This window comes from Xyrauchen texanus, chromosome 11 (genome assembly GCF_025860055.1).
Source record: "Xyrauchen texanus isolate HMW12.3.18 chromosome 11, RBS_HiC_50CHRs, whole genome shotgun sequence".
In the NCBI taxonomy this organism is placed as follows: Eukaryota; Metazoa; Chordata; class Actinopteri; order Cypriniformes; family Catostomidae; genus Xyrauchen; species Xyrauchen texanus.
In genome coordinates, this window is record NC_068286.1 from 4,672,711 (window position 1) to 4,690,879 (window position 18,169).

The window sequence follows — 18,169 nt, forward strand, 5'->3', positions numbered from 1 at the left end:
TATGAGACCGCTTCAGCACTGGCTTTACACACGAGTCCCAAGATGTGCATGGTGCCATGGGGTCCACTGTGTGTTAATCACGCCGATCTGACCCTCTCTGTTAAGCCCTTGGACCGAGGGAGTTCCCCTAGGACAGGTAGTCAATTTGGTCAAGCACAGGTATACCTGTTTGCTTCCCAGGAATCCTCCCACTGCCCGCTCTGGTATTCCCTGACCGAAGCTCCCTCGGCACAGATGCGCTGGCACACAGCTGGCCCCTGGGGTTACGCAAGTATGCGTTCCCCCCAGTAACCCTACTTGCACAGACGTTGTGCAAGGTCAGGGAGGACAAGGAGCAGGTCGCCTTAGTAGCACCCTACTGGCCCAGTGGTGGACACGATCACTCAGGCCAGGGCTCCATCCACAAGGCACCTGTATGCCTTGAAGTGGCATCTGTTTGCTAAGTGGTGTTCTTCCCGACACAAAGACCCCCAGAGATGCGCAGTTGGATCAGTGCTTTCCTTCCTGTAGGAGAGGCTGGAGAGGTGGCTGTCCCCCTCCACCTTGAAGGGGTATGTAGCCGCTATACCAGCATATTACGATGCAGTAGACAGTATTTAGGGAAGCACGACCTCATCGTCAGGTTCCTGAGAGGCACAAGGAGGTTAAACCCCACAGACTGCTCCTCATCCCCTTGTGGGACATCTCCGTGGTCCTTTGGGACCTACGGGGAGATTCACTCGAGCCTCTGGAGTCAGTTGAGCTTAAGGCACTCTCTTTGAAGACTGCCCTCCTGACTGCGCTAACTTCCATCATGAGGGTAGGGGACCTGCAGGCATTCTCTGTCAGCGAATCTTGCCTGGAGTTTGGTCCGGGTTACTCTCACATGATCTTGAGACCCTGAACGGGCTATGTGCCGAAGGTTCCCACGACCCCATTGCAGGATCAGGTGGTGAACCTTCAAGCACTGCCCCATTGCGGTGTCCGGTGCGCACATTACTTACCTATCTGGATCGCATGCAGAGCTTTAGATGCTCTGGGCAGCTCTTTGTCTGCTTTGGTGGACAGCTGAAAGGGAGCGCTGTCTCCAAACAGAGGAACGCCTACTGGGTTATTGACGCCATTGCTTTGGCATATCATGCCCAGGATGTTCCGTCCCCCGTGGGGCTATGAGCACACTCTAATAGGATTGTGGCGGCCACCTGGGCCCTGACCAATGGCGCCTTTTTAGGAGACATCTGCAGAGCAGCGGGCTGGGCAACACCCAACACCTTTGCGAGATTTTTCAAACTCCAGGTTAAGCCGTCTCTTCCCGTGTGTTGTCAGGTACAAGCAGGTACGTTTCGGGACAGCTGGCCGGGTGTATCGCTTGCACATAGCACCTTTCCCCTCCCTCGAGGTTCAATTTCCACTTATGGTGGAGGTGACCCTGTCAAGTGCTGAGTGCTGTGTATTCACAACTGATTCACCTTTGTGCTTGTATGAGTGAGTGTATTGTAGGGGGATTGCTGCACTCGGCTAGTCTATCTGCTCCTGCTAAGCCTCAGCTCTCGGTATAGCACAGGCAAAGGTGTACTCTTTGTTTTTATCTGATTGGGTTCATATTTTGCTGGTGTAGTCACCTTTCTTACTGGTATTCCCTTAAAAAATATAGAGATTGTCATTAGCATACCCTGCCATCATTTTCCCACTCTCATGCTGTTCCAAACCTGTGTGACTTTCTGTATTTTTGTGTAACCCGAAAGATGTTAGACAGAATGTGAGGGACTGAGAGTCTCAGTCACCATTCCCTTTTAAAATATTGAGTGGATAATATGCAGTGAAAGTAAAAGGTGACCAAGTCTAACATTATGTCTGACATGGCTGTGATATAACAAGTGATATGCTACACTAATGCGGTCAACAAACCTGGAATATCTTACAACATGGAAATTATACTGAATTAACCAAGAAATGTAGTCGTAATTCAACTTGGCCACCATATTAATGTATCTTTTACATGTATCTGGGATATTGGTTTCTTGGATAATTATATGATTTCTGTGAGAAAACTAAATAAAATACAAAAATAAAAAAACACATAAAGTATCTCCAGGAACATTGTATTCATATTGAGTGTTAAGAGTCTTTCATGTGATCTTGCGCTGGAAGAGTGGGTAAGAATTATTCTGACTTGGCACAGAGCTTGTGCATGTGTCAGGGAGTCTTAATTATTTGCATTTTATAAATTCTATTTATGGTATTAATTTTTAAACAGAGTATGCAAAGCAGCAGTGCAGAGTTTTGTTACTGATTAACAGTGAAAGGACCACTTCAAATTTGCATCGATGGTGAAAAAGATGTCATGTTTTCCTGCCTATCATATATCACGTACAATAATATTCTTCTTTTATTGTATTTAATTAATTACTTTTGCCAGATCAGAACAAGTGTTATTTCTCTGCCACATACAGCACCAAAAACAATGAGGGGGAAATTGACTAAAACAAAATATTGTTGTTTAATTGCACATGCTTTCTGTGTTGTCTTGGCACAAAATTCACAAAAGGAATCAGGAATCTGGCAATGGTGTTAAGTGTGAACACACCCAAAATATGCACTGCTGAATGCAATTTATACAGAACTAGTCCCTATCTTGAGGGTCGCCTCCTGCACGTGCAACATCACTCCACTTCTGTAATCAAGGTATACAGTACATATAATGGTTCTTTAAATGCGACTACACAGTGTGTGAATATGCGGCCTGGTTTTAATGCTAATCTCCATCATTTGACCATGATTTAATGAGTTAATGCTGACATGGGTAATGGAAAACGTAAATTAAAATACATTTTTAATTAAGTTCCATTTCTAACAGGAAGACATGCAGACTTGAGTAAGTAAGATTTATTTGATTTATTTGATGAATATGAAACAGGAACGTAAAGTCTCTCTTTAGCGTAAGTTCCGTCTGGTGGTCCAAAGAAGTTGTACTCTCAGTAGTTGAACCATAAGATCATGCCGGAGATAGGAGGCAGGGGCAAGGAGCCTGCCCCCGTGCAGGACGGGACTCAACTGGTGGCGGTGTGGTGGAGGAGGTCGCCATGTTGACACACTGAAACAGCTATGTGATAGAATGTATGCAGACTTATAAAGCAACGTCTGACGCATGATTGGCTTGGAGTTACCTAGTTAATGATACACTGATGTACAGCATGTACAGTCATCCCGCTAGAACTACATTTACTACCTGCTATCCATGGGCGATAACAGCACAACAGCAGTGCTGATGTAGGGCCATATAGCACAATTGCGAGTGTGATATTGCTTATCTACAACAGTTCAATGATGTAGTACGTTTAAAAAAAATTGGAAAAACCGAGTTCTCCGATATGTCGTAGTCTGGTTCTCGGCCACTCCTCCACCCTCTTATGGATGACAGCCGCAACTCCGCAGGGTGGATTGGAGGCAGTCCTCTGGCTCCTGGCGAACGGAATGCCCCACCATGGTTTTGGTGGACGGTAGGTGTCTCCCCCGCCCGTGGCAGCAGTAACCGCTCTAGGCGGTTGGTTAGGAGCCCCTCCTCCCCTCGCTTCCAGGCGGCAGGGCTCCTCCGGTGGATGGCCACGGCTGCTCCTTTGGGGTGGATGATAGAGGCAAGAACTCCAATACGACCCATCCCTCCTCCTTCCCGGATTTTGGTACCAGTGTTAAGGGATTAATGGATAGGAGGAGGCGAGAACCGGCTTAACAATATAAATAATAGTTTAATTTTAAACAAAACCAAAAAGACAAACACACACACAAGTGTCGGAAAGCTGTCCGTACTGCTTTCTCTCTGTTGCACTGCCTCCTCCAGTCAGCCCTTATCCCTCTCAGGCTAATCAGCCCAATTAGGGGCCGGGTATTTGGAATCATGACCCGGCCCCGCCCTCTGCCCTGTCACAAATCCTTTGACCTTTGACAATCCTTTCAGTCTAATCATTAATAAGGGCTAGCTTAATGTTGCTAGGGTGTTCTGGGTGGTGTCACTGTAACAACTAACTAGCCAATATTACTGTTAGTTTATTGTTCTGCTAACTGTATTGAAAAAGAGGGAAAAGATGAGCAGCATTTCAATTATTACATGCACCTATGTTACTTTGCATGACTACACTGATAATTTTTAAATTAATAATGACAATATCAAGCATGAATTCAAGAATGGCACATGTACACTGGCAGCCAAAAGTTTGGAATAATGTACAGATTTTGCTGTTTTGATAGGAAAGTGGTTCTTTAATTTACCAAAGTGGCATTCAACTGATCACAAAGTATGGTCAGGACATTACTGATGTAACAAACAGCAGCATCACTATATGAAAAAAGTCATTTTTGATCAAATTTAGACAGGCCCAGTTTCAAGCACCCATCACTCCAACACCTTATCCTCGAGTAATCATGATAAATTGCTAATTTGGTACTAGAAAATCACTTGCCATTATATCAAACACAGTTAAAAGCTATATGGTTCATTAAATGAAGCTTAACATTGTCTTTGTGTTTGTTTTTGAGTTGCCACAGTATGCAGTATACTGGCATGTCTTAAGGTCAATATTAGGTCAAAAATGAAAAATAAAGAAACAGCTTTCTCTAGATACTCATCAATCAATCATTGTTTCGAGGAATGAAGGCGATACAATGCTTGAAATTGCAATTTCAAGCAAAAAGATTTCATAGAAAGGTGTCACTACAGTCTTCAAAGATAAAGCACAACTGTCTCTAACAAGGACAGAAAGAGATGTGGAAGACCAGATGTGCAACTAAACAAGAGGATGAGTACATCAGAGCCTCTAGTTTGAGAAATAGACGCCTCACATGTCCTCCGCTGACAGCTTCATTGAATTCTACCCGCTCAACACCAGTTTCATGTACAACAGTAAAGAGAAGACTCAGGAGGACTTATGGGAAGAATTGCAAAGAAAAAGACACTTTTGAAACAGAAAAACAAAAAGAAAAGGTTTGAGTGGGCAAAGAAACACAGACATTGGACAACAGATAATTGGAAAAGAGTGTTATGGATCTTAAGATCTTAACCTCATTGATCTTTTGTGGGATCAGCTGGACTGTAAGGTGCGTGAGAAGTGCCATACTACAAAGTTTCACTAGCATCAGAATAGTATTCAAAGCAGATTTAAGTCCAACAAAAAGTAGTACATTTTAATTTTTTTTAGTGACCGGTTAAGTGCTCTTGGAAAAGATGTATTTTTAGCTGTTTTTTGAAGATAGAGAGTGAGTTAGCTTCACAGATGGAGTTGGGAAGGTCATTCCACCAACGTGGTATGATGAAACTGAAAGTCCGGGAAAGTGTTTTGGTGCCTCTTTGTGTTGGTACAACAATGCAACGTTCTTTAGCCGACCTTAGAGCCTTGAATTTAATACGTGCATCAACCGGCAGCCAGTGGAGAGAAACAAGGAGTGGTGTAACATGCACTCTCTTTGGTTCATTAAAGACCAGACGTGCTGCTGCGCTCTGGATCATTTGGAGAGGTCTAATAGCACATGCAGGAAGGCCTACAATGAGAGCGTTACAGTAGTCCAGTCTAGATATGACAAGTGACTGAACGAGCAGTTATGTTGCATGTACAGAGAGGAAGGGTTTTATCTTCCTGATATTGTAGAGTGTGAATCTACGTGATTGTGCAGTCTTTAAGATGTGGTCTGTGAAATGTAGCTTGTTGTCGATTGTTACCGATGGTTACGTTTCAGATGTAAACGATCAAAACATTTTTGCGACCAGGTTTAAACACCAGTGTGTCTCATCTAACCACCTGTGTACGGATCACCTGAGATAGATCTTAAGACTAGGTGTAAACAGGGCCTTTAACATGCTTAAATTGTTGTTGCACTGTATGAGTGAGTTATGTGTAAGTAGCAAACATATGTCTGATTTTGTTTGGTGTCACAATGCAAGTTTTAAATAAATGATATATTCTGGACTTGTCAGAATGTAAATTGAACGTCAAAGACCATGTTCATATCCCCGGAATAAAACCAGCACTAACACCCTTTCAAAAATACCAGTGTAAATATGTTGGTTTACCCGGGGTTAAAAGTGGGGTTTTAAAAGATGATAACCTGGGGTTAAATTCACTGAGCAATGCCATTATGTGTACTCTTTTTTTTGTCCTGTCAGCAAACTGACACCAACAAATATGTTTTTGCATTGGAGCCTCTGTTTCAGGATCAGATTGCCCCATGCAAAGCTGATGCACATCAACAATGAAAGCGCGCTCAAACACTGATCTCAAGTCTGTGTGAAATGAGTAACAATTTCCCACATTACAGCAACTGTTAAAAGAGGAAGTGAAATCGATGTGTTTTTGCGGCCACTATCATACATTGACTCATTTAAATCAGACTGGAGACTCAAAAGGTTAGTGATGAAAATGAAGACCCTCCATGTTCTGTGGATCTGGATCTTTCTGTCAGGTCAGTTCTCTTTGTATGCATCACTGTTGCTCTACAGTGTGATCGAACATGTTAGTTTACACTGTGGCTACAGTGTCTGACTTGCTATGAATGAGATCTTTTTTCTAATACAGCTTGCACATTTTTTATTCAGTCAATGTTGTTTTAAGCACTGCAACAGAAACAATACGTCAGATAAGAGTTGAGGAAAGAATGTTCTAGTCTCTGTACAGATAATTGGAGAAATACATAAGATTAGTTGATGTTGCTGCAGGGTTTCTGTAGGTTTCATAAAACCTAATTTAAGAGTTTTAAGACCCTCAAAGATCACCATGCCCTAAATAACTCTGGATTGAATTAACATTGCTCTGCTTGAAACATGTCAACTTCTGACTAAAGCGTTGGTGCGAGTTTGAGGTGGGACTGCTTGTTTGTTTGATCAATGGTAGATGAAAGGCGTGTTTGGGAAATCTGTTTAAAATGTCATTTTTTACAATTCCATTTGTTGCTGCTAAAGATACTGTGAGTAGGAAGAGGGCGGGGCCAGACCGAGCCATAACTATATACGCCCGGCCACCAATGCTGGTGTGGCTATACTTATAAGGACTCGCCATAGACATAATGATTTTTATACTGTACGAACTATAGATTACATCCCCTAAACCTAACCCTCACAGTAAACTTTCTGCGTTTTTACATTTTCGAAAAAACATCGTTTAGTATGTTTTTAAAGCAATTTGAATTATGTGGACTCTAGAACTGTCCACATAAACCACATTTATAGCATAATACCTTGTAATTTCCAGTTTGTGGAACTACCTTTAGCTTTCAGTAATTCAGTCTCACCTTTTATCAAAACAAGTAACTATTCTTCTGTTGCCAGAAGCATCCCACATTTGCAGGACTCTTTTGGGATAATGCAACGCAGTGTCTCGCACAGCTCACATAAACTTCAATTTGAAGTTCAATATGAAGCTTATGTGAGAGTTTATATGAGCTGTGAGAGACACTGCGTTGCGTTCTTTAATTGGTTTAGGAAACACTCTGCTACAGCCAACTACTTTCGTTTTGAGATGACAGCGGTATCTGGCAAGGATAATTGTCTCGTCGGCTATTTTCACTTCCCAATGAAACGACACTTCAAGAAAAAAATACAGAGGACATGACCTCGGTGTCCTAAATGGTAGTTACGGCCATGACTAGAAGTACAACACTAAAGGCTTTAATTCACTTTCAGACACATTCTGAGCAAACGGCAGATTCTAGCGGAGGAGGGCGGGGCCGGGCTGGAACGACAGTTCGAGAGAGAGAGAATTACGGGCAGCTGCCCTGTATGTGTTTGTGTGTTGTGTCGTCACCGGCCACCTTTATCCCTCGCGTGCCCCATCAGGCTGATTGGGGACTGGCGTGTGTCGTTCCAGCCCGGCCCTGCCCGCCTCCACTCTACACATGTGCATTACATAACCAATTACATTGATAAGATTGTAAGGATTGTGATCACATTGCGCAGTAGCTGCTAGAGTATTTCATTGGCACAGGCCGAAAACTGCGAAAAAAAGATGCGGTTGCTTCAGCAAATGCAGAAGAACAAAACCTAAATCGGTTAGGTTTAGATCTCAGTATGTCATGTCATGAGGAAAAAAAACTATCCACACGTGTGATGGTGGGGGGCGTTTGCTTTCCAAAGATGTTAGCCAATCATAACACAGTGGGTGTGTATGTCGAAGTCTTAAAGGGGAAGTAGCACAGAAAAAGAGCAAGACTGAGGGCCAGAAACAGGGCAGGAAATGGAAAATCCTTTACTCGCATTATGTGAACTTCAAGGAAAATAGTAAATAGTTTTGACTCTGAGTTTGACTGACAGTCAGATTTGTCCTCTAGACAGGACGATACCAACTCAATAACTTAAACACTGATCTTGGACTATTTTTTTTTTTTTTTACCAGTTCTGAACATTTCAATAGAAGCAGTAACCACAGAACTGATCTCCTTTCTCTGAACAAGAATAACAAATGCATGCATCAAGTGTGAAAGACAGAGGAAGTGGTCACAAGGCTCTGTGCTGGTAAGGCACAAATATGACATTGTAACTCAGACTCTGAGTGGCCTTTGTAAAGCAAGTCTTTTAAAGGAATACACAAGCTTGTTTAAGGTTTATAGTGTGTCAGATGAGTTTACTGGCTTTCTAAGAGCAGGAAGTCAATGTGGTTTTCATAATGGGCACATTTGCTGAGATCTGAATCCGAGTGCGATTGACCCAGTGCCCCTCCCAACAGCGGTCTGCTTTCAAACTCTTTCAGATTTTGTTGAACCCTGGTGCTTTTCCATCATCAACGTCCATCATCACAAACAAGCATATTATGGAGAACACAATGCAGGTTGCTATATTTGTGTTTTTTATTCATTTGGTGTTATTATGCACACCAGAGTGAACGAGACTTGTGCCTCACATGCCATAAGAGAGAGAGATCGTTTACGGACATGTCCATCATGTGTGTGTGTTTGTCTTTTGTTTAAGTTAATCATTAAAGTATTGTTTATATCGCCAGGCCGGTTCTCGCCTCCTCCTTTCCATTGAACTGCTTTTCAAAGGCATTCCTTGGAATACAACTGGCAATGTTCAGATCAAAGTATAACGTCCAGTACAGCAGTGAAGCAGCGAACATCCTCCAGGGGATGTGTCTAGAAGTGCATGGCATCTTTGAGCAGGTGGAAACACTTGTCAGATTGCTTCTTGTTGTTCCTGTGCCCTCAGCTGAGGCTCAGAGAGGTTTCAGTGGTCTTCAGAGGCTGAAAACATGGCTTTGTAGTACCATGATGCAAGCACACCTTAATAGTGTAGCTGTGTGTCATATACACAAAGAAAAACTTGACAAATTGATGAAGCGTAAGATTTATCAGCAGCTTGTAAGCTGCAAGGAATTCTGCTTTTTTCACACTGATTTAGGATCAGATGGTATATTTGAGCACAACCACTGATCTGTGAGACATGGGTAACATCTACAGTCTTAAGTGTTGGGAAAGGAGGAAGTGATCACCATCTGTGAAGCTGTTTATGGGTTTCTCTATACAAGTATGAGAGCTGAAACCTTGTTCACAACAATAATGAAAGCAAACACAATACTGATGTGAGATCAGTGTGAAATGAGTAATATGTACATGTGAAGTCTTAAAGGTTAAAAGTTGACCAGGCTCAGAGTCCGGATGTTTGTGGCCATTTTGAAAGACGTGTGAGTGAATAACCAAACAAGGAAAACACCAAGACACAAAACAACTAACTGACAAAGACACACACTTTCAAACTCTTAAGATGTTGTTTTATTCATCTATTAGGATTCAGGATTGCAGTCACTAATGAGATTAATATACATGGATTCAGTGGAAGATCCGTCACAATTCCATGTTCTTTTCCTTGGGCTCCGAACCACAGGAAGTATTTCTGCAGAGATCCATGTAATAATGAAGATAAACTAGTTTCATCTGATCAGTCATCTAATGGGAGATTCAGACTGGATGATGTTGGAGAGGGAATCTTCACAGTGACCATCAGTGGACTACAGGAGTCAGATTCTGGCATTTACTGGTGTGCAGTGGACAGACCTGTGGCAGTGGACACATATGATAAAGTGACTCTGACCGTTTCTAAAGGTACAAATCATGTATAGTGATGCTTTATAGTATATTATTTAAAGTATCTCTCTTCGTATTTCCATATAAATGTTTTTTTTTTCACCCAGAAATCACCACACCCCCAAACCAAGTCACACAACCATCTAAAGAAGTGTACACAACTCTGCCGTCACCTACACCAACAACACATAAAGATCCTACAACAAGCAGAACCTCCAGATATTCAACTCCTGATGACATCACACACTTACCTTCAGTAACAAGTAACAACTTCATCAGCATCTTTGTTCAGTCATGTATTGTCAAACACTTTAACAGGAATTGTTCACGCAAAAAATTTTAATTGTCACTTTTTATGTCATTTACTACATAGTTATACATTACATAGTTCAATGTACTGTACATGCTTTTTATGTTTCACTGACCAATACAATCTTGCTCTTGGACTTCATACTGACACCTCTTGGAGTGAAAGCAGCATTACATAAAAGTTTTCAGTTTCCAATGCAGTTGCAAGTATACACTGTTCACAAGGATTTCCATCATGATTAGTTTATTCAACTACCGAAAGTCTCTTATCCCTTTTGCTCAGTGTCAGTGTACACTTCACTGTATGCTGTTGGTGGTCTGGTCGTCATGGTGATCATACTTGCAGTTGGGTTGGTCGCTGTTCTCAAGTTTAAGAAGCACACATCAGCAAGTATGAACATGCAAGCAAAAACATCATGCAAAATATCAATACTGTAGTAAAATAATGCCAGGTTTGAAACACTTCATGGTGAAAATACTGATGAAGCCAATATGGTCTTGTCCATTTCAGTTCAGGAATGTCACAATGAATGTAGAGATGAAGAGGTGAGTGACGCTTAAACATTCTGTTAGTCACTGATTTTCCTTTAAATAATCAACTTCATATTACTTAGCAAAGACCTGGCAGCCATATTACAAGTTAACTTTGGTTTCTTAATTCAGGCTAACAATATTTATGAGAATGATCATCCTGACGTACAGATGAAATCGAACCACAAGACTGAAGTCCCAACAAGCCAATCAGATTCAGTCTATAATAATGCAAACCTCAGCATGGGCAAGTCAGATACAGTCTATGGAAATCTCTGATGCCGACATTCCTCAATGAGAGTGAAGAACAGAACTCAAGACCAGGAAACTGGTGGCAAACTTTTCTACATCATATCTCAAAATAAAGGCCTTCAAGTAAGAAACAAATGTAATAAAACATTTTTTCACGAAAATATCAATAAATTTTTTCTCTATGTATCAAGTATATAGAGCTTCCTCAAATGACCACAGGGGGTGTCATGTCTGATTTTTCTTTTCTAATTACTGTCATGTGACAATCAGTCTTTGTCTGGCCTTGAATGTTGTAAAATTTTCTCTCTGCACACTCATGGAAGGACTCTTCGTCTTATGTTTACCTGGATGTTATATGTGTCTCAGATTGGACTTACATGTTGTCTACGAGTGCTGTTTATATTGAAAAAGAGACTTTCCTTGTTTCATTTTCCAACAATATTCACTTAGCTACTTCAAAGTTATATTTTGGAACTACTATGTTTATTCCTACCTGCATTGAGAAACATGTTATGTTCAGTTCTCCATTTCAGTTCATACCAAGGCTGAGTATGCATTACTGTTTGAGTTGCATTCCTCATTTTAGATTTTCGTTATCTCTGCTTCTGAAGAAATGTGATGCTTACCAGTCCTGAGTTCTGTTCTAATCGATGTTGATGATACTAGCCAGTGATTACTTACATGTCGGGATTTTTGGTTAATGTCTTCACCCACTGGTTCCTGAGATTACCTTGATGGCTTTTATGGATGAATACGGAGTTGAATTATGAGAATCTCCTGTGGACATGCCTATGTTAAACTTATGAACTATTCTAAAGACTGTATCCTGTTTGTCCAGTTGTCCTGTACTCTTTGAATAAAGCTCCCGCACCTGGGTTCATACCTAATCTCCTCTCTATAGTATCATTACAGCCTGCTAGTATTTTGACATCCTTTTGCTACTGTTTAAGTAATAAAAATAGGTCCTTAAACAGGTCCTTTGAAGTTATTGACTGCTCCTTTATCACTGCTTTGAGACAATATGAAATAATTATTACTGTGGCACTGCTGCATCTGACAGTGATACAATCCAGTGAGTCCGGAAGCCATCTGATTATTTTCTACTGTTTTTGAGACATTTCAACGTATTTGAAGTTACATGCTTTTACGGGTCTTCAAGTGCCTTGTGTAGTCCTCTGGTATATTTGCCATGGTTGCCCTTTTGGGTCTGATGCTTTTTCTCCCTCTAAATCAAGTATTACTTGGAGTAAGCCATTTAAAAGAAGAATAGTAGCATATCTCTCAGTTATATAAATATTAATGAATGTATTTTTAAAAGCCTGTTTTTTTATGTAAGCCTGTTTTCAATAAATAGTGTATACAGTTATGCATATTATGATGAAATAAATATATTGTATACATTTTATATTATGAGTGACCTCATGTGGTCCCCCGTGAGGCAACCCACTTCATGTAAATATTAGGGCTGTCAATCGGTGAAAAATTTTAATCGAATTAATTACATGGTGTGCCGATTAATTAATCGCGATTAATTTGCGCTATATCTACTGCGGTAAAGCGGACGCCCCCTAAGGGGGGGTGGCCTGGCAAACTGAATTGCATAACCAAATCGAATGGTCCTGGCCAGCCAGCGTGACGGATTGGGAAGCGAGAGCATTGCGTCCAATTATTTTTGATGTACTTCGCAGCAGGCCGGAGCAGGTAATGCGGCGTCGGGAGGCAGAAATGCGTTGAGGCTCTATTGCTGAGAGAAGACTCAGGTGGAGGTCCTACGGAGGCGTCCTCTGGACTCGTCAGAACTGGCCAGCCGGGGGACAACAGTCGTGGGGCTGGAGGCAAGAGTTCTGCGTCCAATGTGCCAGGACTGTTGAGGTGTGGCGGCAGAGTGCCGTGAGAACGGTATTTGTGGGCCAGGTGACCCAGTGACAAAGGGAATTGCTCTTTTATTGAGTATATGTGTACCGCAGCCCGAAGGGGGTGTGGCAAAGTAAGTTAACTTAACTGAAAAGTCTCCTCCCGGCCCTCCACCGGGGGACGGAGTGGTCTGCTTACCAGCTCCGAAGCAAACATATTGGTCCCTGGGTCATCCGTCTCAGGAACGCTTGGGAGCCTTCCAGGTCCTCGAAGGAGTTCGTGAGACAGGGGCATGCGCCTCCTGCGGGGTGCTCGACGCTGGGGCTGAGAGCTGGGCCCGGGTTGAGGCGGAGCTGTGTGTTTCTTAGGTGCCGCAGGGGGATGCCCTCAGGGGGCAGATGGGGCACAGTCCGTGCTGGAGGTGCGGGGGGGCATGATGTCAGATATGGCCTCCGTCTGCTTTTTCACTGCTTAGAACTGCTGGGCGACGTCCTCTACAGTGTCGCCAAAAATCCCGAACTGGGAGACAGGTGGGTCATGGCATGCAGGGTGGATGCGGCCTGTCCAGTGCCGCTGTAGGATTTGGAGGTCTTTGAAGACGTCATACTACAGGCCTTGGAGGGGAGCACAGGGTAACCTTGCCAGGTGGCAGCGTTCTCGGGGCACAGGTGGATCGCAACCACTCTGTCCACCTGGGGACAGCAATGTACCCGTGGGCCGCTCCGCCGTCGATTGTAGTGAGAGCGGATGAGCGAGAGGCACGGTGACGTGTGGAAAAGGGTGTTCTCCACGAACTCGTCAGCTCATCATGCCCTTCCGGGAAGAAAGGAACTGGGGGAGGGAGGGGGGGGGGCGTCTGTGAGCGGGGCGCAGACCTAAGGAACCAATCATCCAGTCACGAAGGCTGTGGGGAGGACGGGGGTTTCCAGTCCAGCCCCACACTAATGGGGCCTGGGCAAGCATGTCGGACATCTGGGCATCAGCCTCAGAAAGTTGAAGCACCCAGGGGCAGAGAAGGAGAAAGCCGCTGATATGTGCTGTAGATCCAACAGCAATCGCTCAGAGATGGGAGGAACAGTGTGTGACTCACAGCTCACTGCATATACAACCAGTCGTCTCCGAAGAGAATTTCTGAATGAAATAGACGCATTTCCCTCCCTTTATACCCGGGGGCGGGACATGCAAATTCTGTCTGCCATTTTCTCATTGGCCTTTTCTCATAGATCAGAGATGCAAAAGGCTCTCAAGAGAGACACAACGTCGAAGTGAGCGACAGACGGGGAACAAAAATAATAATAATTCGGTCCTCAAAATGTGACGTTTAATCCGAACGTGGCCTCGCAGTGTGTCCATGCATGCAGGAGAGACATATTTAAGCTATTAACTGATTTTAGGTGGCCAAATAAATATTTGAAATATTTTGGGGGATATTTAATATTAAGAATATATGTATTGAAAAGACGTTACTTTATATAGGCTGCTGTATAAAGTACTAAGCTTATGATTTCTGTTCAGAAAATTCACCTAAATGGGAAAAAATTTGATCACTTATTTTTGTTTTGGGTGAGGTAAGTCGCTTATTTTGAGCTTGTTTTTCCAAAACAGGTACCTTGTTTCACTTGTGATATCTGGAAATACTGCAACTGGTATTTCACCCACCCTTAGCACAGAGTAATGTCATTCTAAGAATAAAGTTTTTATCCATTCTCTTATTTTGTAACTGGTTACTATTTGGAAAGGAGGCTGTGGAACCTCCGAACGAACCGAAATAAATGGTATTTGGTTTTTAGTCCCTGATCTAAACAGTTGTCTTTCAACATGGCAAAAAAGTTGTGACGGCCAAATACAGATACCAACGTATGAATAATTGTGGGTTCAACTTGCTTTCTCACACTGATCTGAGACCAGATTTCCAAGCATAAAATGCAGAGCATACTTCTGATAACCATCATAAAGCTGATCTCAGATCAGTGTAAAATGTATTTCCGAAACGTGTGAAACAGCAGGAAGTGATTATCACTCAATTGTTTTTGCCTATACTGACAGTGACCACAATACTGATATTAGAAATGGGTACAGAGGAAGTGGTCATTAAGCTCTGCCTTTAGTGTGCTCATGAGTTTGTGCATATCTGAAGTTGTTTGTGGTCTCTGCACGGTTAACTTCTCAGAACAACAGAAAGCTCACATCATTACAACTCAGTAATGGAACTTATGGGCTGTCGAGTCAGTTAAACTAGGAAATAAGATTTGTAATATCTTATCTGATGTAATCGGGATTGCCAAAATGAAATTCATCTCTGTTTTCCGGACTTGGATCTTTATGTCAGGTCAGTTCTCTCAATATAAAAAAACTATTTTCTTAATCCAATGCCATGAGAGTCTTGTATCTGTTCTGACCTCAGAAAAAGAATAAGATTTTCCCTGTTTGGGTGAACTATTCCTTTAATGTCATGTGTAAAGAGGGTCGAAGATGACACATGCAGACCACCGGAAGTTGTCGTGTCGAGTTGCTTGTATTGTGTTACTTTGCTATGCTGAAGGGACAAAATGAGCAAAACCACAAACCTTTTCATATCATCACAAAAAACAACTTTCCTCATCTTTATCTCTCACAGTAATACGAATCTCAGGCACACTTAAGAACCTGCATGGATACACAGGAAGTTGCATCATAATTCCATGTTCCTTTGCTTGGGCTCAAAGCAACCGAAAGTATTTCTGCAGATATCCGTGTAAAGATGAAGCTGATAATCTAGTTTCATCTGATCGGTCACCGAATGGGAGATTCAGACTGGAGGATTATGGGAATAGAATCTTCAATGTGTTCATCAGTGAACTACAGGAGTCAGACTCTGGGGTTTACTTGTTTGGAGTGCAGAGAATTGGTCTAGACACATATTGTGAGGTCAATCTGACAGTATCTAAAGGTAAGACCAATGCACTGTACATGTACAATGATTAAACCATACATCGAACCCAATGTATGTACTTTTTGTGATTATACTTTATTTTTCTAAGTACAACAAATTTAACATGTTTATTATTTCTCTTTTACACACACACACACTTCCACTTCCACTTCCCATTCACACACACACACACAGCCAACAAACACACAAGCACACTCAAACCTGTTTACACACACTTTTCCACATCTCAGTTGAATCCTCAACCAGTAACAAGATCCGAGTCACAACCCTCCACAATAAGATCATTCTCAACACCAGAAGACATCGCAATCTCTCCATCTATACAAGGTACCAGTGAAAATGGTGTAAAAGCTGGCACGTTTTTGCATGTGTGTGTATTATTCTGCACTACACAAAAGGAAATGAACAATAAAATCACACTCATGCCTCATACGCAGTCAAAGTGTTCTTTAGCAGAAAAGACGGACATCATACCAATCAAGCAACGTCTACATCCAGTTGTCTCTGCATCACTATTTTCTCTAATATCGAACCTGCCCAAAAAGACAACCTCAACAACCTCAAAAGTCTCATTCTTGACACACACCCTTCATTTAAAGCACACGCGTTCATACAAAGTGTCCACACTGCAAGCGAATGGCGTAACACATCAAAACTGAGCAGCTGATACAGTTCTAAATCAGAAATTAGACTGCAGCTAACTTCCCCCCACCCGACCAAGTCTGCAGATTCCACATGGGCCTATTCGTCAGTAATACCCTCTCTCTCACTCTCTATCTCTCTCTCTCACACACACACACTTTCTCTCTCTCACACACACTCACACACACACACTCTCTCTATCTCTCTCTCTCACACACTCTATCTCTCTCTCTCTCACACACACACACACACTCTCTCTCTCTCTCTCTCTCTCTCTCTCTCACACACACACTCTCTCTCTCTCTCTCTCACACACACACACACACACACACACTCTCTATCTCTCTCTCTCACACACTTTCTATCTCTCTCTCTCACACACACACACACACACACACACACTCTCTCTATCTCTCTCTCTCACACACTCTCTCTCTCTCTCACACACACACACACACTCTCTCTCTCTCTCTCTCTCTCTCACACACACACTCTCTCTCTCTCTCTCTCTCACACACACACACACACTCTCTATCTCTCTCTCTCACACACTCTCTATCTCTCTCTCTCTCACACACACACACACACACTCTCTCTATCTCTCTCTCTCACACACTCTATCTCTCTCTCTCTCACACACACACACACACTCTCTCTCTCTCTCTCTCTCTCTCACACACACACTCTCTCTCTCTCTCTCTCACACACACACACACACACTCTCTATCTCTCTCTCTCACACACTCTCTATCTCTCTCTCTCACACACACACTCTCTATCTCTCTCTCTCTCACACACACACTCTCTCTGTCTCACACACTCTCTCTCTCTCTCTCTCTCTCTCTCTCTCTCACACACACACTCTCTATCTCTCTATCTCACACACACACACACACACACACACTCTCTATCTCTCTCTCTCACACACTCTCTATCTCTCTCTCTCACACACACACACACACTCTCTCTCTCTGTCTCACACACACACTCTCTCTCTCTCTCTCTCTCTCTCTCTCTCTCTCACACACACTCTCTATCTCTCTCTCTCTCACACACACACACACACATTCTCTCTCTCTCACACACACTCTCTATCACACACACACACTCTCTCTCTCTCACACACACACACACTCAATTCAATTCAATTCAGTTGAGCTTTATTGGCATGACTGTGTAAAATAGCACAATATTGCCAAAGCAATAGTAATATACAAACATATATGTAGATAAATAAAAGTGAACAATAAAAAACAAAAAAAAAAAACATTTCCATATTATGCATAAATATATCACAATAAATAAAAAAAAATAAAAAAAATATATATATATACAATAACAAAAATAAGTATAGAGAGCAGTTTAATGGAACGGAGGGTTCAGCCCTTGTCCCTCATATGATGGCAGGAAGACACATACTGCGCTGCCAGCTGAACACACTCTTCTTTCTCTCCCAAAATATAACACAGTTTGTTTATGAGGCTCGCTTGTTGAAATTGAGGTACAATCTGTGCTATTTGTGTGAAGTAGGCGTCTCTGATGTTTTTATACTTGCTGCACTCAGTGAGGAAGTGCAGCTCGTCCTCTACGGCCCCATCAGTGCAGTGTGGA

General features: G+C 42.5%; 2 protein-coding genes across 2 annotated transcripts in view; both read left to right on the forward strand.

The window, feature by feature from the left end:
• Positions 1–6,339: 6,339 nt before the first annotated feature.
• Positions 6,340–11,993, forward strand: LOC127651224 (CMRF35-like molecule 6). The gene is made up of 6 exons (XM_052136956.1): positions 6,340–6,429; positions 9,742–10,056; positions 10,146–10,301; positions 10,631–10,738; positions 10,859–10,893; positions 11,011–11,993. The coding sequence occupies exons 1-6, from the start codon at positions 6,381–6,383 to the stop codon at positions 11,155–11,157; spliced, it is 810 nt and encodes a 269-aa protein (XP_051992916.1). The 5' UTR covers positions 6,340–6,380; the 3' UTR covers positions 11,158–11,993.
• Positions 11,994–15,175: 3,182 nt separating this feature from the next.
• Positions 15,176–18,169, forward strand: part of LOC127651879 (uncharacterized) — a 9,983-nt gene continuing 6,989 nt past the window's right edge. Inside the window, exons 1-3 of the mRNA XM_052137918.1 lie at positions 15,176–15,313; positions 15,602–15,913; positions 16,091–16,243. Of these exons, the coding sequence (XP_051993878.1) occupies positions 15,271–15,313; positions 15,602–15,913; positions 16,091–16,243 (508 nt within the window). The 5' untranslated portion in view covers positions 15,176–15,270. The remainder of the gene's footprint in view (positions 15,314–15,601; positions 15,914–16,090; positions 16,244–18,169) is intronic.

Bases quoted from the DNA above. Each gene is read 5' to 3' on its own strand.
- LOC127651224 (XM_052136956.1), top strand. From the start codon at position 6,381: ATGAAAATGAAGACCCTCCATGTTCTGTGGATCTGGATCTTTCTGTCA. The intron at 6,430-9,741 runs GTCAGTTCTCTT...TTCATCTATTAG, and splicing joins GATCTGGATCTTTCTGTCAG to GATTCAGGATTGCAGTCACT. The intron at 10,739-10,858 runs GTATGAACATGC...TGTCCATTTCAG, and splicing joins TAAGAAGCACACATCAGCAA to TTCAGGAATGTCACAATGAA.